The sequence below is a fragment of the Canis lupus genome, chromosome X (assembly GCF_003254725.2).
Source record: "Canis lupus dingo isolate Sandy chromosome X, ASM325472v2, whole genome shotgun sequence".
NCBI classification, from domain to species: domain Eukaryota; kingdom Metazoa; phylum Chordata; class Mammalia; order Carnivora; family Canidae; genus Canis; species Canis lupus.
The window spans coordinates 84,959,431-84,981,461 of NC_064281.1; the positions used below are offsets into that span (position 1 = coordinate 84,959,431).

At 40.9% G+C, this 22,031-nt stretch overlaps 1 protein-coding gene and 1 non-coding gene across 3 annotated transcripts; one reads left to right on the forward strand and one right to left on the reverse strand.

Annotated features, from left to right (window-relative positions):
• Positions 1 to 246: 246 nt before the first annotated feature.
• On the forward strand, positions 247 to 16,643 carry SERTM2 (serine rich and transmembrane domain containing 2). 2 transcript variants are annotated; one of them, XM_025431777.3, is made up of 4 exons: positions 247 to 360; positions 1,383 to 1,502; positions 5,288 to 5,384; positions 12,173 to 16,643. In XM_025431777.3, exon 4 carries the CDS (start codon positions 12,939 to 12,941, stop codon positions 13,209 to 13,211), a length of 273 nt encoding a protein of 90 aa, XP_025287562.1. In that variant the 5' UTR covers positions 247 to 360; positions 1,383 to 1,502; positions 5,288 to 5,384; positions 12,173 to 12,938; the 3' UTR covers positions 13,212 to 16,643. The 2 variants fall into 2 exon arrangements, with proteins under 2 accessions (XP_025287562.1, XP_025287560.1); XM_025431775.3 differs by lacking the exons at positions 247 to 360; positions 1,383 to 1,502 and adding an exon at positions 4,961 to 5,128.
• TRNAN-GUU (transfer RNA asparagine (anticodon GUU)) lies at positions 11,391 to 11,463 on the reverse strand. Its single transcript has one exon. It is a non-coding gene; the product is annotated as a tRNA-Asn (tRNA).
• Positions 16,644 to 22,031: the final 5,388 nt, after the last annotated feature.

A 22,031-nucleotide genomic window follows, 5' to 3' on the forward strand; every position in this document is an offset into this window, starting at 1 on the left:
TAAATTGGGCTCCCCACTCAGTAGGGAGTCTGCTTACCCTCCCCCTCACCTTTTGCCCCTCCCCCTGTTCATGCATTCTCACTCTCTTTAAAGTAAATAAATAAATAAATAAATAAATAAATAAATAAATAAATATTTTAGAAAAATGCATATTCTCAGTTCTTAGCCCTGCAGAACATCTGGGATAGCGCCAACATTCTGTATTTTGAAAGAGCTCCGTAGGTAATAAAGCACAGACCTGGTTAAGAACACTGACCACTGAAGGGTTAGCAACAGCAAGGTGGAGCCACTCCCATTATCATTCCTCCTCATTTAAACCCCTATTATTGCTGACTCTCAGATTACAGGAGAGGCTTTAAGGTGAGTATTTTCAGAGAATATTTGCTGCATGGCTACCTCAATAAAAACCCATCAGGCAATTAATACAAAATTGACAGATTTAATCTGTGCTGAGTAAATTTACTTGTCCAAGGTCATCAACATGAGCAATGAAGATAGGAGCAGTACTTGGGCCAATCACCATCCATAGTCCAAGCCAGATGGTATTATCCCTTCTAAGTGTCTAAATATGTAATAGGAAGGTAAGAAATTATATTATCACTATGCTAGAGCTTAGCTACCAGCAAAAAACAAACAAAAAAAAAAACAAAAACCAATAAAACAAACAAAAAAAACCCCACAATAACCATCTTTCTGTAAGAATGAAATAAGCAAACTCTGAATTTAAGCAATGTATACTAGGTTTTATTGGGTGGAAGTGTTATTTTTAAAAGGGAGAACTAGGGTTCTAATCAAGACAATCTGACATTATTGATTCACTGTCTTTTTAAGGCCTTCAAGCCCTTTGGGAACTTTGACATTTTCACCCCCAGGGGAATCAAGAGTGAACTAGACAGAGCTGCTGACTTGCAAATACTAAGAAGGAGATTGTAGACAGCTTCAGTACAGGGCAGGAGTATGATACATGGGTTTAGAGCTAAGGGCATGGGTTTAAAGTCAGACACAGCTGGGCTAAGAGATTAGGCTCCATCATTTACCAGCTGTGTGACCTGGAGCAAACTGTTTAACCTCTGCAAGACTCATTACTCCTAGGGTACCTGGGTGGCTCAGTGGTTGAGCATCTGCGTTCGGCTAAGGGCATGATCCCGAGGTCCTGGGATTGAGTCCTGAATTGGGCTCCCTGTAGGGAGCCTGCTTCTCCCTCTGCCCTTCTCTCTGTCTCTAATAAATAAATAAAATCCCTATAAAAAGACTCATTATTCCCTTCTGTAGTTTCTAAAGCAAACCAAACTCTGTCAAGCTTTGGTGTCTCTATATGGGCAGCTCCCTCTGCTTTGAATACCACTCACCTCCTTTTACCCTAACTCCTACTCATCCTTCAGGTCCCAAATCAACATCGCTGCTTTCTGGAAGTCCCAGTTCCCCAGTCAGAGTTATGCAATGCTCTTCTGTGTCTCCTCTCCAAGTGCACTAAACACAACTTCCATTATAATAAATGTATGGTAAGTAGTAGTTTTTAAGAATTTGTTTCTTCCTCACAGCAAGAACCAGCAAACTAGGGCCCATGTGCTAACTCTGACCCATGACCACTTTTTGTATAGCCCTCAAGAATGGTTTTGGCATTTTTACAGAATTGGTTCAAAAAAAAAAAAGGAATATGCAATAGAGACCTTACATGTCCCACAAAGCCTAAAATACTCACTATCTAGTTCTTTACAGAAAAAGTTTGCTTACCCTTGCCATAGACAATTAGCAATTTGAAGGTGAGGACTGATTTTCATTTCACTGTGTCTCCTACTCCTAACCCAATGCCTGCCACATAACAGGCATTCAGATGTTTGTCAAATTAAAGAATGAATTAACTAGTCTAACCAATATTTTTTAAAGTATAATTTATGATAGGATCAAAATACAGCTTTATTTTGTTTTGAATGTGCAAAGAAAACGTACTCCATTGGGGTACATTTTTTTCTGACTGTGGATAGGAATTTGGACAGACCACATGACTTTTCTGTTCATTTCTTCAAGAATCAATAATCATCAGATCACTCAAAGTCACAAAACATGAACTTGGTTCAGTAATCAGAGCATATTCAGTCCAAGATATTAATGAAATTCTTCGGGCTTACTCAGAGATAAGGTCCCTCTCCCACTCCATGCTAAGGCCTTTGGAGAAGGAAGGGGTGATAGGTTTTCTTCTTTTTCTCTCCACTTCCAACTCCTATTTGGACCCTCACCAGGACAGAGCAGGACTAGAAAAGCAAGTAAAGGGATTAGTCAAATCTTCCTTGGTAGAATGAATGGCTTCCCACTTTCTGGGTCTCTGGCTCTTCTTTGGGTTCTTTAAAGGCCCCCATCATTGGGGACCCCTCTGGCACAATTTGGGAGACTTGGGTTGATGCATTTATATTCGGGTTGGCAGTTTACAACTCTTTCCTCAGCCCCTAAGAAACCGACAGCTATCTCCAGCTATTTTTTGCTGGGGTCTCTCCATCCCTCTAGGTGTTTCTATTAGACAGGGTCCAGGGTGACCCCACCTTGGCTCTCTCTCTTTCTTGCATGGCCCCCATTTAATTCCCAGGAAACATTCAAACGTCCCTTGCCCTGACAAAACCTGGGAATGCCAGCCAATCCCAACATAGTCAACCCTGTCCTCCTGCCAAGGGCCATATTAGCTTTCTCAGAATAGAGAACAGCCCCAATCCTCTGCCTCTACTGCAGGGAACAAATGTCAAGCTCTCTGCATGTTCTAGTGAAACACCCTCTTGCTAGGGTTGAAATGAAGGAGGTAACATATCCCCCCTACTGCAGCACTGCTGTGGAAGGTGGCATGGAATCTAAGCCTGGCAAAAAATCTCTCTAAAGAAATGTTTTCACAAGTTTTCCTTCCCACTCCCCTCCCCAGTCTGACTTCCTTTTATTTCTTGGACTCTGTTCTGGAGCATTTCCTTTATAAATTCTGTATATGATGATCTGACTTCGGAATTTCCCATCCGTTGCAGGGGCAATTGATGGAAACTTGACTCCCTGGAAACTTGACTTTTAATAATATCATGTTACCTAGGGCTTATTTTGTTTTAATTAGGTAAGAAAAATTAGACTCCCCCTGGCAAAACCTTGTATTCAAGTAGCCTTATTCTCTTCTGACATCTAAAAATTTGAGATGGCAATATTAACTTTTACTGAGCATCATGTAGTGTATGCTTCAGAGGCATTTTCTCATATCACCCTTGTGATGATAGTCTTTCCCACTTTTTCAGATGAGAAAACTTAGTCTCAAAGAAGCTTTCTTTCTTAAGGTAGCCTGGAAAATATAGATCAAAGTCAAGGCTGAAACCCAGGTCTATCTGACCTCAAAATCCATGGTGTGTTTGTTACACTGTAACCTTCAATGTTTTCCACCAAAATATCCGAAATGTCAGAATAGAGTGAACATATATTTCTGCAGAAGACTGGGTAGCCGGCAGAGGTCCTGCCATGAGTACAAATTTTAAGTCTCACGCTTGATTGTAAAAATTCATACAAAATTTGCATTTTATTCTACAATATGTGTTTATTGTCATAGAAACTATATCGAAAAGTATCGCTCAAAAAAAAAAAAGTATCGCTCAAATTACCTAGCCCCTCCCTACCTAGCCCCTCCCTACCTGAATTTTCAAGTAAAACTAATCCTATAGAAGAATGCATTATGTTTACTCTGTAGTTTCATGAGCCTTGAGCATACCACTCCAATTTGAGCAACCCCAGCTTATTCCAGAAGGTATTAAACTATGCCAGTAAAGTGTTAAGGATTTGAAGGAGAGCCTCCATCCATTGTAACCACTAGAATGAGGAAAATATAGAAGATGCAAAGCTTGTTAAGAAGAAATGGGGGATAGAGGGAAGAGCACTACAGTCATTTATTAAAGATTGGCATTACATGGTTATTATTATATACTACCATTATTATACTATTATTATCATCATATACTATTATTTATCAATTCCGTAATAAAAATTGCTTGTGACCATGAGTTGTTGAATGAATGATGGACTAGTGATGTTATAATGTTGGAAAAGCAACGTGACGCCATCCAGCTGTTCTTAACCTGCCGGCCACAGAGCATGGCAATTCTACACCTGTTTTTGAAGGAGGGGAAGATCCACAGCTTTTATTAGGTTCTCAAAGGAATCCAAGACCCATAAAAGATTAAGAACCACTGCTCCAGAGAAAAGAGCAGAGAACTGGGGGCTCGAGCTGCCTTGTTTTCAAACACTTGCTCCAAGCTTACTAAATTGCATGAGATCCTTCCTCCTTGAGGCTCAGTTTCCTAATTTGTACAATGAGGATAAGAATATCCATGTCATACGATCGTTGTGAGGGTTAAATGAAGTTCTCTATATTGATCATTTGAACAGAATAGGAACTCAAGAAATGTCAATCCCCTTCCTCCTGCCACACATAACAATATATATAACACAGTAGGGGCGTTGAAAGTACAGGTGGACATGCCATTTATAATGGAACATGTACCCTGGATACATACACTTTATTCAAAGACATTCTGCCTCATGCTTAGACTCCCCCAGTCAGAAACTCAGACCTAGATTTCAAAACTGATGTTAAATTTCCACAAAAAAATTAAAAATAAAGGTATTCAGTTGGTGGAAAAAAAGTTTCCCAAACCTGGGAACACATAATATGCATCCATTCTGTTTGTGAAGGTGAAATAATTTAAATACCACTGCATGCTGGCATGCATATATTACTCTAAGACCTCTTAATTTGAGCAATCGGATCCTCTTAAATGACACATGAAGCAGCATTTACAAAGACAGGGAGTCTTCGCTAATCCTACAGCTGCATGAGGGAGCCTCGAAGGGGTTAAAGTGGAGGCTTATACAAACTTTGCTTCTCAGCTTCTCTCTTATCTCCTCCCTCTTGGGCTGCACACCGCTAAGGCAGAGCTGAGCTGAATCACTACCTTTCCTGCATACTCTGTTGCCTGCGAAAGAGGACCTGGGGACTTAAGTGTTCAGACCGCTTGCATTCAAGTGTTCCAGATGGTATATGCACATCCAAACAGGCACTCCTCTTGGCTCTTTGGAGTTTTTAAGGAGCAGGCATCTGAAACTGCACTCTGAAGCTGTAAGTGGCAACTAGCATTTTAAGTAACTAATACAAGGTGCCTTTCCAGATTTGCGCTGGAAAGGTCTGACTCTTTAGGAGGATGAAAGAGAAAGCATTCTTTGCGCGAATGTAGTCCTGCTTCTCTGGCAAAATGAGGCTTTCATTCTATTTTTCCAGATATGCCAGAGATGTTCCTGAACAAGTTGGCTGACGGTGCAAGCTTCAAAAGGGATACTTAAATGGCCAGCCCCATTCATCCCATAAGCCAGGAAAGGTAAGAGAGATTTGGAAATATTATGATGTTATTCACGGTGAAATGAGCGGTATTATCTTATTTATCGGCAGGTGTGACAAATAGGCACCATCTGCAGCAGAAGATACAGCAGCTCCCACTTGAGAAAGCTTATTACTTAATGGCTCTAGCCGTTGAAGAAGCACTTGCTGCTGGAATTGTTTTTTCGTGGGGCTGATGTGAAACTAGATACTCTAACAGTTTCTACCTCCCTTAGTTTTCTCGCCCCCACACTGAGCAGATAAATACAAACAGAAAGCCTGCCTTCACTCCTGCAAGCTGTTGCAATGGATAATTCTGGCTCTATCCTCTGAATTATTCCACTGATCGTTATCCTTACCTATCTGGTGGAATTGCGAGTGTCGTGCAGAAAAATGCAAAATTACCAGTGCATTGTTTTCAGAACATTATGTTAAATAAAAAAGCAAAAGTAACTCCTTGAGGACCAACACAGAGATTGGGGTACATTTCTCTGTATATCCTGAGCACTCAGCAGAGTGCCTGGTAGTTGGTGGGCACTCAAAGATTTGCTGAATAAATACCGATCTGATTTGGGTGGTCCAGGCAGAACTTTGTTGCTCTTAGTAGGAACAAGTTTCGCCCAAGGGTTTCCTTTCAGGATTGATGGATGGAGAAAGCTCCACATTCCTTTCATGATCTGGGTGGGTACATTATTATTTTACCTCTGTGAGGTTACATATGCTGTGCTGATGTCGAACATTACCGAAGACCTGGCATTTTGACGTTCATGCCAAAACACAACAATTTTTCTTTAATTACCAAGAGTTTTATTTACCAGGTTAGTGACAAAACATGCCATCAGAAAACCAAAGATGCCCTCACATCGCTTGTGAGTATTTTGATTTACATTAAAAGTGAAGAAAACCAGATGTTCAGGCTGATAGTGGAAATTGGACCATTATTAAATTAATCACTTTCCGTGGTTTCCCCAAACTTCCCTCCACCTCTTTCTTCTCCCTCCTTTCCCAGTGTTTTCCTGTGTCCCTATCTTTCTCTGCTTTTTATTCACCCATTCTCTCCCACCTCTTATTACACATCCCTCATCATCTTACTCCTCACATTTCCTTCCTTCCTCCCACTTTCTATCTCCCCTGCTTTTCCCTCTAATTCTTTACTCTTTTTCCTAGCCTCCACTCTCATCCTTATCCCTCAACAGCTTCCCATCACTTTTACAAAGACTGGAGACTGATTATTATTTTATGAGCTGCCCAGAAAGGACTGCAGGCTACTAAAATTGTGTCAGGGTCTTTCCATGAAAATCAGATTCTTCAGAATCAATAGAATTTCAATTTTGTTTGAAATTGCGTGGTGTTTTTTCTGCCCAAATGTTGCAGAGCTTTTCACAGAGCAATCACATTATCTGTGCAACCCATTAATTAGTTAGCAATGAGAGCTGTGGCAATCCTCTTTGGAAAGCTGTTATGAGAAGTTGTCACAGATACAGGACCAGAGTAACAAAGAGGATTCCCCAATACCTAACTCTTCATTTACTCATTTCAAAGCCCTTAATGGATTTCAGAAATAACATCAGTAGACATCTCTGAATTCACAGGGGTGTTTGGTCTCCTGCAGACTATAGAGGTTCTAAGAAATATGTGATTAGTTTTCCAAATCCTCAGACAGAATGTGTAAAGAAATTGACAACTGTACATGAGGTCACTGTTGTCTACAACTTCTCTAAGCTTCACAGAACTCTAATAAATATTTAATAAGTATTGAGAACTGAGGAAGATTCAGGGTCGATTGTGTAGGAGGCAGACAATGTACTATCAATTGTCACTGAAAAGCATCTATAGACACAATGAAACTTCCTAAAATTTAAGGCTGTAAACCCATCCAATGTAGTTTGTCCTTCAAGAGCAAAGTTTCTAACAAAGTGATTACTCCTTAGTTCCAGATTATAATAAGGAATCTAGTTTCCTTTGCACAGTAAGAGATGGGGAAGAGGAATAAAAAGAAAAAGGAGTTTCAGGCTCTTCCCCAAGGAATATTAGCAATTGGAACAGAAATAAGACTATGCTTCTCTTCAAATTGTCACTGCCAGGTGCATTTCTTCATATCCATGCCTTTATTCAACAATTACCCAACGGCTACTGTGGGCAAGGTTAAGGGATAGAATGTTGAGAAGAGATCCTCAAGGGTTTATAAATTACCACTTGAGGGAAAATGCATGAAATACATATTTATAATATTAGGCAAATGTAACTTCTCTGGGAATGTTACAGAGCATGTAGGAATTAGGACTTGGATGGGAAATTAAGTTCAGTTTCATGAGCCGAGCCTCAAAGAATGATAGCATTTCCCCAAACAGAGGTATGTCAAGAGGAAAGGAACTGGTCAAATAAAAATATGGAGGCCAGGAACTGGTGACAGTGAACATTCCAGCTTGCTGGGAATGGAGGGTAGTGGAAGGATATAGATCAGCCAGGACCAGAGCATTGCCAGCCTTGAATGCCAAGCTAAGGAGAATGAAGAGAAGTCCACAGGCAATATGTTGGCCTGCAAATTTTGACTCCATTTTTCATCCTATTTGAATAGTTGTAAAGAAATCATATGGTAATAGACCATAAAGTAAAAAGAGCAAGTCGAAGATGACATATAGCTTGACACTTTTTTATGAAGTTAAAAATGAATAAAACTAAACAACATATTGTTCAGGCATAGGTGTGTGTGTGTGCACATGCACCTATAAATAAAAGCAAGGTAATTATTAAAAAATTTGGAGTATTGATTATTTTGGGGGAGCCGTAGGTAGTAGGGCGAGATGGGGAGGAGCATAGGTAGATGTCCATCTAAGTGATTAATTGTTCTCAATCTTAAAGTTGGTGGGTGTTTGTTCACAGATGTTTGTCCGTGCATGTTAATTTTTTTCCATGAGTGCTATTAAGTAAACAAATAAAAGGGACCATGGATGCACCCATGATGACAATATCCCATAACCCAAGGAGTATGACTTATCCAAATATGTGCATGTGAGGCCCATAGTAGACTAAAAAGATACTCTAATGGTAAAGAGGCGTCTCCCACTTGGCTTGCACCAGCAGTGAGTGTTTATTTTCCTTCACCTCTCTACTGGAGGGCAAGTGAAGAAGTGCTGCCTCTGTGGGGGCTGCCTGAGACTATCAGAGTTCTGAATCTGAAGAGCCCTATTGTATCTGTAGAGTGGTGTTGCTCAGGCCTAGCTGCATATCAAAATCATCTGTGGAGCTTTAAGATTACAGATGTTCATGCCCCACTCAGACCTACTGAATCGAAGCGTCTGGTGGAAGGACCCGGGTACATAGATTTTCAGACAGCTTCATAACTGATCCTGAAGGCAGCAGGGACTAGAAACCATTCCTTGCAGAGCGTGCTTAGAAATTCGAAGTGGCTAACTTGTCACACAAATGTAGATATCGGGGTCCTATCCCTAGAGATTCTGATCTAAAAAACAAGGGACAGGACTTTGAAATCTGCATTTGTTTGTTTTTTTTATTAAAGATTTTATTTATTTCTTCATGAGAGACACAGAGAGAGAGAGAGAGAGAGGCAGAGACATAAGCAGAGGGAGAAGCAGGATCCCTGCGGGAAGCCTGATGTGGGACTCAATCCCAGGACCCTGGGACCATGACTTGAGCCAAAGGCAGATGCTCAACCACTGAGCCACCCAGGCGTCCCTGAAATCTGTATTTGTAATAAGCATCTCTAGGTGATTCTGATGAAGGGACTTCCTGGGACCACGTTGAAAAACATTGCCCCAAAGGTTCCAAAACACTAGGGACTCTGGGTGATTATTCTGTATATTCGTTTCCTAGGGCTGCCGTAAACAAAGTACCACATACCGGGTGGCTTAAAATAACAGAAGTTTATTCTCTTAGGTCTGGAGGCTAGAAATCTGAAATCAAGGCTTCAGCAGGGCCATGTTCTCTCTGCAGTCTGTAGGGTAAAATCCTTCCTTGCCTCCTCTGACTTCTGGTGTTTGCTGGTGATCCTTGACATTCCTCGGCTTGTAGCTGGATCACTCCAATCTCTGTCTCTGTCATCCCTTTGATAAGGATACCACTCATATTGGATGAGGACTAACCTAATGACCTCATTTTAACTTGATTACATCTGCAAAGATTTTATTTCAAAGTGAGGTCACATTCACAGGTAGAAGGTGTTAGGACTTCAATATATGTTTTGGAGAGATACAATTCAACCCATAATGCTGTTTTAAATATATTTTTAAAAGATTTATTTATTTATTTATTCATGATAGAAAGAATGAGAGAGAGAGAGAGAGAGAGGCAGAGATACACAGGCAGAGGGAGAAGCAGGCTCCATGCCGGGAGCCTGATGCGGGACTCGATCCTGGGACTCCAGGACCGCGCCCTGGGCCAAAGGCAGGTGCCAAACCACTGAGCCATAACTGACTTTAAAACAGGGATCCCGGGATCCCTGGGTGGCGCAGCGGTTTGGCGCCTGCCTTTGGCCCAGGGCGCGATCCTGGAGACCAGGGATCGAATCCCACGTCGGGCTCCCGGTGCATGGAGCCTGCTTCTCCCTCTGCCTGTGTCTCAGCCTCTCTCCTCTCTCTGTGTGACTATCATAAATAAATTAAAAAAAATTAAAAAAAAAAATAAAACAGGGATCCCCTGTTTTAAATATTTTTTAAGTAGGGCCCCAAACCCCCAATAAGGCTGATTAGCTATGTTCTTTGGCTGGGATATCTAGAGAGAAAGACCTACAGTTACCTTTCAGAGCTCTGTGTACAAAGAACCACTTGAAAAGCTTGGACTTAGGATGCATATTCCTGGGCCTTGATCCAAGATACTAGAATTCAGGAGATCCAAAGTAGGGCCTAGGAATCTACATTTCAAATGACATAGGGGGTCCATGCATCATGTCCTTGAGAAAACCTGGTTTTAGGAGAACAAGCAATGTCAAGAACCAAGTGGTTTGGGGAGGAGGAGCTCCCAAGAACAGACCCTGAAATCTGCATTTGTAACAAGCTGCTCTGATAAACCATTGCCTTTGTGAGATGGCGTTTCGAGGGAACTAAAGGATATCTACTGTGATTGTCTTTTCTACTTAGTGAATCAGAAATCAAAATAAATGTACCTTTAAGTTTTGGAAAAATGTTTCCTAGACCATCCCTCCAAAGACAGTAAAAAGATAGCCTGTCTCTTTGCCCTTGTTTCTTGTGAACCAGGTGGCTCTACATGGGCAGTAGAGCAGTAGATAGGTAGACTAAGAATCATGCAGATTACAGAAAGTACAGAAAGTATAGTAATGTGGATGAGTGAATATAAACTTTAAGTGCTCCAGGGCTGGGGGCAAGATTCCAGGTTATTGGAAGAATAATGTGATCATTGGAGCTATTTCTCTTAACTTTCCTCAGGTATGTTAAACATTGGAGCTATTTCTCTTAACTTTCCTCAGGTATGTTAAACATTGGAGCTATTTCTCTTTCCTCAGGTATGTTAAACATTGGAGCTATTTCTATTAACTTTCCTCAGGTATGTTAAACAAGAGACAGAACTAGGCTACATTGTCACACCTCTGCTACTATTGCACATAGAAGTTTGACAGGTGATGGAGGCTTACATTGTTTATTTTAGTCACCAATATTCAAAATTCATGTTCAGAATGACAAGCTAAATCATTTTGTAAGATGCCAACAGTAAATAGTTGACCCTATTCACACACTGGAATGTTTTTGCCAATAAAGACAAGGTTTCTGTCTTTATTGCAATATACAGTTATTTGCTCAGAGCAGAGTACCTTCTTAATTCCTTTCGATCTACAAATACTGGGGTGGGGAGTATATTCTCCCTCCACAGACCTAAATGAGAAAGAAAAACACAAAAATAAAATTAGGGAAAGGCTGCATTCTTAAAAATTCTATGATTTGTTAAAGTGACCCATGGCACTGGGACCTGGAATTTGAAAAATGAGTCCTTAGATTTAGGTCTTCCTTATTTTATTGTTTCTAAGTAGGCTCCAAGCCCAACATGGGGCTTGAACTCACAACCCTGAGATCAACAGTCACATGCTCTATCAACTGAGCCAGCCAGGCACCCCTAGGTCTTCTTTATTTAAGCACTAAGATCTCCTGGGTAAGTCAGAGCAGTGTTTCTCATCCTGGCCACACTTGAGAGTCACTTGGGAGCTTTTAAAAATACCAGGGTTAAAAAAAAATACCAGGGTTTGGACCCCACCCTAGACCAATAAAATCCAACTCTCTAGAGTGGTTTCCAGGCCCCTACTGTGGAGACTATGATTTAGAAAGTCTACTGCAGGACCCTTGATCTATATTTTATGAAGTACCTTGGGTAAATCTTATGACCAATTAGTCTGGAAAACTAATCTAGCTTAGTTCTTAGTTGCTGTTCAGTGATCTGAATTTTTCTTTTCTTTAATAGCCATTTACCACATAGAAAAAAGCATTCAGGATATCATTTTATATTATTTTTTTAATATTTATTTATTTATTATTTATGATAGACATAGAGAGAGAGAGAGGCAGAGACACAGGAGGAGGGAGAAGCAGGCTCCAAGCCAGGAGCCCGACGCGGGACTCGATCCCGGGACTCCAGGATCACGCCCTGGGCCAAAGGCAGGCACTAAACCACTGAGCCACCCAGGGATCCCCCAGGATATCATTTTAAAACTAATTTGCCCTTAGCAAACATTTTGCAATATGTCAGTTAATTTGTATTTCAAAAGAAATTGCCATCTGTTTCTCTAAGATACCTGAATCTTCTATTTCTGTTTTTGATTTTCAGGAATATAAATCTGTTGAAGAATCTGAAGAGTCACATCTTCTGAGCCTAGACATACTGCTGTCAGCATCTCTGAGACTTCCTCCTTCTGAAAATTACCAGGTCTGACTTTGGCTCCAGCCTACGGCGAGGCACATCAACACACGTCCTCTAGACTTACAGCCCTCAAGCTGTGCCAGCTGGGCAGGAACCTTACCACCTCCATCCTTAGGGGAAATTCCGAGCAACACGAAGGGTGAAAACTCAGATATGCTGAGCCTGAAATGTACAAAAGTTTTTAGGAAGTCTCCTCACAGAAGAACCCAGTTAAATCCACATAATTAGCTCGCACACTTAGACGAGCTGTAGGTAGAACAGAGAGCCTTTTTCCCTATATCAAAACAGAGTAAAAAAGTCTGATTTAATACTCAGAGATTGTTGTTCCCATACCAGTATTATAAAACAGTTTCACCATATTTGTTTTAATCAGTATAAGAGTAGAACTGTGGAACATAAGTTATCTATATATTATTTTTTTAATGATAAAGAGTTTCTGATAAAATCTATTTAGGACAGGGGTGCTGTGTTGGAGGACAGAGTGTGGCCATTGCCAAATTAGAACATTACCATTTTCTGGCTTGTGCACTACTGACTTTGTTCGGGTCGTGATTGCTTTGCATGAGATTGTTAGAATACTTCCAGTATATTTAGAGATAGTCTAAGTGACTGTGGAATGCCTCGAGGGCAATAGAAAGCAAACAGAATCAGGTACCATCTGATGTGTTGAGTGATGACGGAGGTGCATTTCAAGTACCATGGAAATCTCACTGGCCGGGCCCATTTCCCTACCCTGGCGACAGAGGTTGACAACACTTCGGATAAGTATTCCAACCTCTACATGTACGTGGGCTTATTCCTGAGCCTCCTGGCCATTCTCCTCATCCTGCTCTTCACGATGCTTCTTCGGCTTAAACATGTCATCTCACCCATCACTTCCGAGAGCACGGAAAGTGTTCCTCAATTCACAGATGTAGAGATGCAGAGTCGAATCCCCACTCCTTAAAGCCAGGATGAATATAAGCTTTCTTGGATCTCATTAAACCCTTGCATGTTGACGTCCAGGAAAGCTTATTTTGTTGCATGTGGCTTCCCATGTAGGGAATCAACAAGTTGTCTATTTAACAAGGTATTCATGATTTTTTTGTGTGTTCTTGATTCTGCTTGTGGGATATCTAAAAGGTTTAAGACTCATTCTTTGCCAGGAATAAAGGAAATGGCAGCTGGTTGGGAGGGCAGGTTTCCATAGTAACCAAAGAGAGCCTGGGCCTTGAGCAAACCTCAGACCACAGAAATTCATATGCAGCTATCATAAAAAACATAGGATCCCTGGAAGCTTCAAGAACAAGAAAAATCTGCTTTTGAAGGGGCTGGTTGTTCAAAGAGGGTACCCCCAAGAAAAGGACAAGTCTTAATTTAGCACTTGGACTCCAAAGAATTGCCTCTGCTGATCTGAAGCTAAATCATGTCAAAGATTAATGGAAGGGACCACGAACCCTTTTCCAAAGGAGCAGTGATTTTATCATCTAAGGCCATTGGGTTTGTCCCAAACCAAAGATGAGATTTAAAAAAAAAAAAAAAACTATTGCAGTTTAAAGAGCAAATTTGCAGAATGAAGTTTCTGGTCAACAAATTCATCTAGAGAGGGGGAAAAAGATAAAAAATGTGCATTTTATATCTGTGTTATTACTATTACTGGACTTTTAAAAATTCAGAATGGCAGATGTATTGCAAAAATCCAGAATGATGAGCTTCCCCCAAACCAAGGGAAAATTAAGTCAAAATGTGCTCATGACAATGAACCTTACATTATACGTGCAGCTTCTTTACCTTTTTCTTCCTCCCCGTCATGCTCCAGGATTGAGTTGAACATAAATATGAATCTTGTTTAAAGATGGCCCTGGCAGAAAAGGCACAACTATACTTTAAAGCATAAATGAAACGATCTTGGCATTCTGTCACTGTATGATTGTGGCTTTGGACAAATCATTCAAGTCTCTGGGTGCCAGGTTTTTCTTTCTGAAAAATGATCAGAGAGCTATTTAGTCACTGGGCTCCTTTTAGATCTGAGTGTGAGAAAAAGACAAAGGAGGAAAGGACTAAACACCACCCTCCTACAAATCCTTATTAAGATCAATGTCCTCAAATGTCACATTTGTCTTTCCCGGAAAATGTGTTTCCCTTCCTGATCCCTGCCAAAAGATGAAGTGTTTCGCTTATTACCTAAAAGAGAAATATATTTTTAAAAATTCCATTCTCAGAAGGAACCTTATATGCCAATAGTGGAGAAAGAATTGGAGTTTTTAAAAAATGAACGTTTCAAAAGGGAACCAAAGCAGATGAGAATTGTTTACAAATTAGAAATTTGAAGGCTGGTCATCTACTTGCCACCAAAGAACTAACACACATGTGTTCAATTCTACCTGCTTAAAATAATTCTATCTGCATCAAAAAAGAATTTGTTCTCTCTTGCACCTAAAAGGTGGCCATTAAATTTCACAGGATGCTCCCTCAGGAACTGCAGTGGTGGTGAGAGAGAAGTGGTATGGACGCCAGGTTAATGCCACCTCCACCAGACATGCAGCTCTCACTAGTCTGTTACCAATTTAGACTGTCCCCTTTACTCTGATCTAAATCTAGCTTGGTGGTGAAATTCCCAAAAGCTTTCTACTTTTATACACAGTCTTTTGCCAATACTCCTCTCTCCAAGGGGCTGCAAAGTATGAAATCCCCACATGCAGAGCTAAACTTAGCAGTAAGCCTGCCTCTGGTGCACCTGTTACAATAGCAGACCTCAAGATTTGTCAGCTGCATTCTGCGCCATTCAGAAGGGATCAGCAGGTAGGCTAAGCCTGGGATAGGGCATGTACTTCCCTTTTGGCATTACATTTTCCAAAACGCATAGTGACTCTTATATTATTACATTTGGTGTTTCAAGTTGTGTCTTCATTCAATGACCGGACTCTGTGCACCCTTCAAAATTTTAGTTCTTGGCAGCCTTACATGGACTTCATCACAGGCTGGCGGTGTATCCTACAACTTCTTAAGGACACACATATCCCCACACTCCAGGCTCTCCTGTTTGTGCTCACAGTATTTGAATGCACTTTACAGTTAAGAAGTCAGTGGCTGGATGCATGAAGGAACTGATTATACTTTCAACAGCAGTGAATGGCAAGATACTCAATGCTTTGTTGCCAGCGGTGATGAACAGACAGACTACAAATCTCTTCATGCCCACCTGACCTCCCCAACCCAAATTTCCAGAATTTTAAAACTGCTCTTTAATCACTGACTTGGAGGAAAGGTCCTGGTTTATGATTAGGTTACTTACCTAGAAAACAACCACCCTCTTTCATCACAACTGCCCCATGGGAGCCAGATCTTCACTGAGCATTAACCAAAACCCACAGCACAGCTGCACTAAAATAGTAGCATAACCCTCCCCCCTCACACACACATGCATAATTTCCAGTGATAACATAAATGGAGATGCATCTAAGCAGCTGTGTCATTATGGTGACCCACATGCTATTTAATCGTTAGGAAAACAGACGGAATGTTTTCATCATAGCAAACTTACTGTAAAGCCAAGAATGTTTCCATTTGTATTAAATTATATTCTGCCCCTCAATGTATTAATTAACATATATTACTGCTCAAAGAGGCAGCTAGGGCAATCAGTGGGCATAATTTGAATTTATCCATATATCCAAATGCTGAGTTGTCAATTCCTTCCCCCATCCCCATTCTCCAAAAGTTGCACAGTAGCCTAAATGCATATAAATAGGTTATTTATATGTAGATGTACTCTGTTTTAAGGTGAAAGAATGATTCTTCACTTTTTATTGTGCTGACCCATATGAAATTGCCATTTCTGTAGGTCAAAAGTGCTCAACTATCAGCAATTTCATGTAATTTAAGCTAAGAAAAAGGACTTACCACATGAATGTTCTAAATGGTAAACCCACCTAATATGTTTAAAAATAATTCAATTTCTAAAAATATACTTTGCATACACTTCAGAAACATGGGTTGTATAAGACAAGGTATATTGTAAAAGATTGATATATTATGTATGGGGCAGGAAATATTAAGGTTAATAAAGTAAGGATGGGTTCATCCAGCCTAACCTTTCCATCCATGCCAAATCTGAAGCTTTGGACTCATAACTGACTTGGACTGCTGCAGACCCCACCATACTTACTAAGTAGGTCAAAGGGGTCCACTCAATGCAATTAAATGGTTAGATTTAGTCATACATTTTATTCACCTGCATTTGTACTAAAAGGATCTTTTTTTTCTAACAAAATGAAGACCTGTGTGAAAGAAAAAAAAATGGGTTTCTTTTGTTTGAAATTGTCAATATTTGAAATAGATTCATATTGTATAAAAACAAATCTAATATTTCAATTACTATTTAGCATGTCATTTTGATCCCTGGAAAATAAACTGGTTTGCTGTTAACACATATCTGTTGTCTATAGAATGTAATGAACATTAGTCTCTTCATCTTGATATAAATTGGAACAGTTGCCAATTTGTGGTATTCATAATTTTTTTAATTTTTTTGTTTTTTTAGAGAGGGAGTGCGCACACAGGTGTGTGAGTTGGGGAGGCAGGGGCAGAAGGAGAAGAAGAGAGAAAATCTTAAGCAGGCTTCACACCCAGCATGGAGCCCAATGTAGGTCTCGATCTCACAACCCAGAGATCATGACCTGAGCTGAAATCAAGAGTCGGATGCATAACTGACTGAGCCACCCAGGCACCACTGTGGGATTCATAATTTTGAGGTGTCATTATTTCTTCTTATTCCCCGATTGCCCAGCCTTGATTGTCTTCTGACTTGCAAACTTATTGATGCATTTGTTTCTATAGTAGTAAGATGTGAAAAATGGATAATGCATGCCAGCTTCCAGTGAAGGTGATCTGAGGTAAAAGTGAGATAAGGCATCTAAAGTATCACTATCTATCAACACTTCCCACCCTTCATAGGATATTTTTTTTAATGTACCTTTCTTTTTGTGCTTTCTTTATTTGATTCTTACAGCGACCCTGTGAGTATCTGAGTGGAGGTATTATAGTCTGTGTTATGTGAGCACAGAGGTGAGGGAGGCATTCATGGTTACACACAGGCCGAGTCAAGACTACACTGCCAGTCTTTGGACTCCTAGTTTAGTACTCATCCCACCATGCTTTGCTCAGAAAGCAAAGATGCAAAGATGTTTCAAAGCTGTTCATTTTAGAATACTCCAAGTTCTGCCAGCAATAATTGAGCTCTATAGATGATTAACTCCCTGTGTCCAAGTTCAAAACAAATAAGAATTCCTCTGTCTCTTCAATTTTTTATAGTTGCAGCAATGCCTATTAACAGGCTGTAGGAAATTTTACACAAAGGCAGATCCTGTTGCTTTAATTTACATGAATGAAGGGAAGAGGCAGAAATATGGATGTGTTATCACCCACAAAACAAACCCCAATCCTCTGATCATTTGACTTAATGTCCACAGTCAATGCCAATCCCTCATATGCATGATTATCTCTCCCTTCACCCATAGAAATGAGAACACTTCCTCTTAGGTAAAAATAATGTACTTTTTAAAAAATAATGTACTTTTAAAATATTGTATCATGTTCTAAATGTATGCAGCAGTTCTATTTGTGCTCTATAATAAATGCAATGGTATTAAAATGGAGAGAATTACTGGCTAAAGGAGCTCCCTCCAGTAACAACAAATGAATTGTTGTACCTTCAGGAAAAAGAGACAAAAATATGGAACATATATACAGTAAGAAAAGGAAGTGCAGCATTTACTCAGCACCTCCTGTGTGTGCCAGCAGTGAATACAAGGCAGTCTATGTCCTGGTAAAGATTATAGACTACTGGGATAGACAACACCAATCAGATCATTATAAGAATACTGTAGGGGGATCCCTGGGTGGCGCAGCGGTTTGGCACCTGCCTTTGGCCCAGGGCACGGTCCTGGAGACCCGGGATCGAGTCCCATGTCGGGCTCCCAGTGCATGGAGCCTGCTTCTCCCTCTGCCTGTGTCTCTGCCTCTCTCTCTCTCTGTGTGACTATCATAAATAAATAAAAATTTAAAAAAAAGAATACTGTAGAATATTAGAAAGGAGAAGTAGGGATCCTTGGGTGGTGCAGCGGTTTAGCGCCTGCCTTTGGCCCAGGGCGCGATCCTGGAGACCCGGGATCGAATCCCATGTCGGGCTCCCGGTACATGGAGCCTGCTTCTCCCTCTGCCTATGTCTCTGCCTCTCTCTCTCTCTCTCTCTCTCTCTCTCTGTGTGTGACTATCATAAATAAATAAAAAATTTTTTAAAAAAGGAGAAGTACAGGGTGCTTGGGTATATATAAAATGGTGGGGATGCTGCCTGGCCAGGCAGAGTGTCAGGAAAGGCTTACTGAGGAGATACCATCCATGTAAACTAAAATCTAATGGATGGGTAAAAGGAAAGAAGAGGGCAAACCTTCCATAGAGAGAAGATCACATGAGAAGATTCTGAAATCAAAGAAACCTGTCACACCTAAAGAAGCACGGTAGTGAGAAGTCTCCTGAAGGCTGAAATAGTTTACGGGGACAACATACAGGACCTTGTAGACAATGCTATAGGGTTTTTCTTTCATTTTCAGCACAGAGAAGATTGAAGAGTGGCAAGAGTGGATGCAGGGAGACCACTTGAGAGGCTATGGCAGTGGTTTGGGAGAAGGGTAGTAGGTAGGGATGAAGAGCAGAAGCAGATAGCTTTGAGATAGATTTAAGGGATAAAAGCAGCATTACTTGGTGATTAATTGCATAAGTGATGAGTGGGATGAGTAAAAAGGAAGAGTCTAGAATGACTGGTTTGAACAAGGGTCTGGTGGCTTTATCCACTGAGATACAGAACACTGGAGGGAAATTGGATCAAGGGCGATGTGAATTTGTTTTCGGACATGTTTAGTTTAATGTACTACGGAGATGTCCATATGCAGTATTGAGTAGACAATTGAATATATGGATCTGGAGCTCACATGAGAGATTAGGGCTGAAGACAAATTTCAGAGGTGTAAATGGTTAAGATTGCCCAGGGAGGGGGCTGTAGAGTAGACCAATGAAAGAATGACAATAATGTAACACAGAGTAGGCCCAAATATGCTCCTCCCTGCTTTGCGATGATTAGGTCAAGCAGGTTGGGAAAGAAGATTAGGCTTAAGGGTTTTCAAACTAGGACAGATTGCCCAGGGATACTTGGGAGCAGAAGAAGTAGAGAGTGAGTCAGAGCCAAAGTCCTTTAGGGAGAGGGAAGTCTTCAACCTGGGGAGACCAAAATCAAACATTAAGTGTAAAGGTTAGGAGCAGGACAATATATAAGAAGGAAATAGAGCCAATAATCAGAAGCCAGAAACCAATGGAGCAGTGTGGGTACCTATTCTATGCCTTAGCACAGTACAAAGAGGGTCCTGAGAGTTTGCGGTGACAAAGGGTGGGTTGTCAGACACAAGTATGCCATTGTGTTGGTCATGGTCCTGGCAGGAAGCAGATGGCATTCTCAAAAAGAAAGAGTAAAGAAACTTTAAAGAAGGGACTATTTATAAAGAGGTGGGTTGGATTAAGTGCCAATGACAGATGGAAGAGGACCCAAGGAAAAGAGCAGCAGAAAGCTACTGTGACCACTCCTAGGCTTGAAGAGGGAAGAGGAGGAAATTGTGATTGGAATCTGGCATGCCACGTAGCCATGAGGAAGAAACTAACAACCCATGGTTTTAGATAAAGAGAAAGCCAGTAGGGGGCTAGAGAGTTAAATATCCCACTTTGTCCTCCACCTTCCATTCTGCTGTTAGAATCTACCTGGCTGCCACAAGCCCAGGTAATGCAGTTTGTAGAAGTGAGCCCCCTAAACAAAGAGCAGAGTGGATGTAGAAGGCTTTTGTACGTGGATGTGGAGAAGGCAGGGAATCTCCAACACAGAAATAGCCACGTTGGGATGGCTTAAAGATCTGACTTGATGTTTACAGCATAGGATTTCACAGACAAGAGACAAAATATACTACAGATTTTGAAAGCTTTCCAAAGGAAGAAATTTAATGCAAGGGCTTGATGACACGTGATAAAAGAAAAATGAGAAGAGTGAAAGAGCCTACAGATTAGTAGGAGCAGAAAGCCTCCACCAATTCTAAAGTTTAAGAAACAATGGGAACTCTGAAGATGGGACCCTCTTTGGTCCCTAGAATCATGAGACTGCAGAGGACACTACCTGGTAAAATCTGGGACCTTAGCAGAAAGGGCTCTTTGGCAAGAGCTTCAACCATAGATGAGAAAGATTTTGAGCCATTTTTGGAAAAGCATGTTGTGGTTGATTAATGCGTTTTATGGCAGAAAGGATAGTGGAAACATGCATGCCATAGATCTTTCATTATGTACATGTCCTTATACCATGTTTGCATAGCATGGAGAGTAGAGTGTTACTGTAGGAGCTGACTGGGAGCAGAATTCCTCTTTGGAAGAAAACTGTCTTTATCTGGTCAAACACCTATAATAGGCCATTTTAATTGTGGAAAGATAATCCTCAGAGTATAGCTGGTTTGGGCTAGAAGCAAGAAGTTAATATGTATTTGGGGGGTTTTTTGTTGTTTTTTTTTTTTAGATTTTATTTATCCATTCATGAGAGACACAGAGAGAGAGAGAGAGAGAGAGAGAGGCAGAGACATAGGCAGGGGGAGAAGCAGGCTCCATGAAGTGAGCCCGATGTGGGTCTTGATCCTGGGACTCCAGGATCATGCCCTGAGCCAAAGGCAGATGCTCAACTGCTGAGCCACCCAGGAGTCCCTGAATATGTATTCGAAAGGTTGTTGGGCATGAACTAGACACGATAGGTAAGAAAGTCCAAAGTAGACAGGGGACCTAGCAACATGGCAGGAGGGCTAGGGGCCAAGCAAGAGAGAGAGAACCAGTGAAGATTCTTCCTTAGAAGAAATTTGAAGAACAGCAATGGTTAACATCCAATCTTAAGGCTTTTGATGTGATGGCCTAAAATATAACCCTCCTCCATACCCCCAAACCTTCATTGAAGTCTGCAACCCATGCTGCCTGGAAATATCAGCATTTTGGTAAGTGAAGGGACCATGCCAACTTATGTGGTGGCATAAGGCGGAAAATGGACTACAAACACCAAAAGTAAAACATAGAGCAAAAATGGTGAATTTGGTAAAAGAAAAAACTTGGTTACAAAGGTTAATAAAAGAAATATATATATATAAAAAAAAAAGAAATATAAGGCTTTCTTTTACCCCCAAACCTAAGATACTAAAACTCATTAGATGCCTACAGTCTAATCACACATCTATATCAAGCCCTTCAAAATTTAACATTTTAAGCAATGTCCACAATAGCCAAACTGTGGAAGGAGCCTTGGTGTCCATCGAAAGATGAATGGATAAAGAAGAGGTGGTCTATGTATACAATGGAATATTACTCAGCCATTAGAAATGACAAGTACCCACCATTTGCTTCGACGTGGAGGGACCTGGAGGGTATTATGCTGAGTGAAATAAGTCCATCGGAGAAGGACAAACATTATATGGTCTCATTCATATGGGGAATATAAAAAATAGTGAAAGGGAATAAAGGGGAAAGGAGAAAAAATGAGTGGGAAATATCAGAGAGGGAGACAGAACATGAGAAGAGACTCCTTACTCTGGGAAACGAGCAAGGGGTGGTGGAAAGGAAGGTGGGTGGAGGGTGGGGGTGACTGGGTGACGAGCACTGAGGGGGGCACTTGATGGGATGAGCACTGGGTGTTATGCTATATGTTGGCAAATTGAACTCCAAT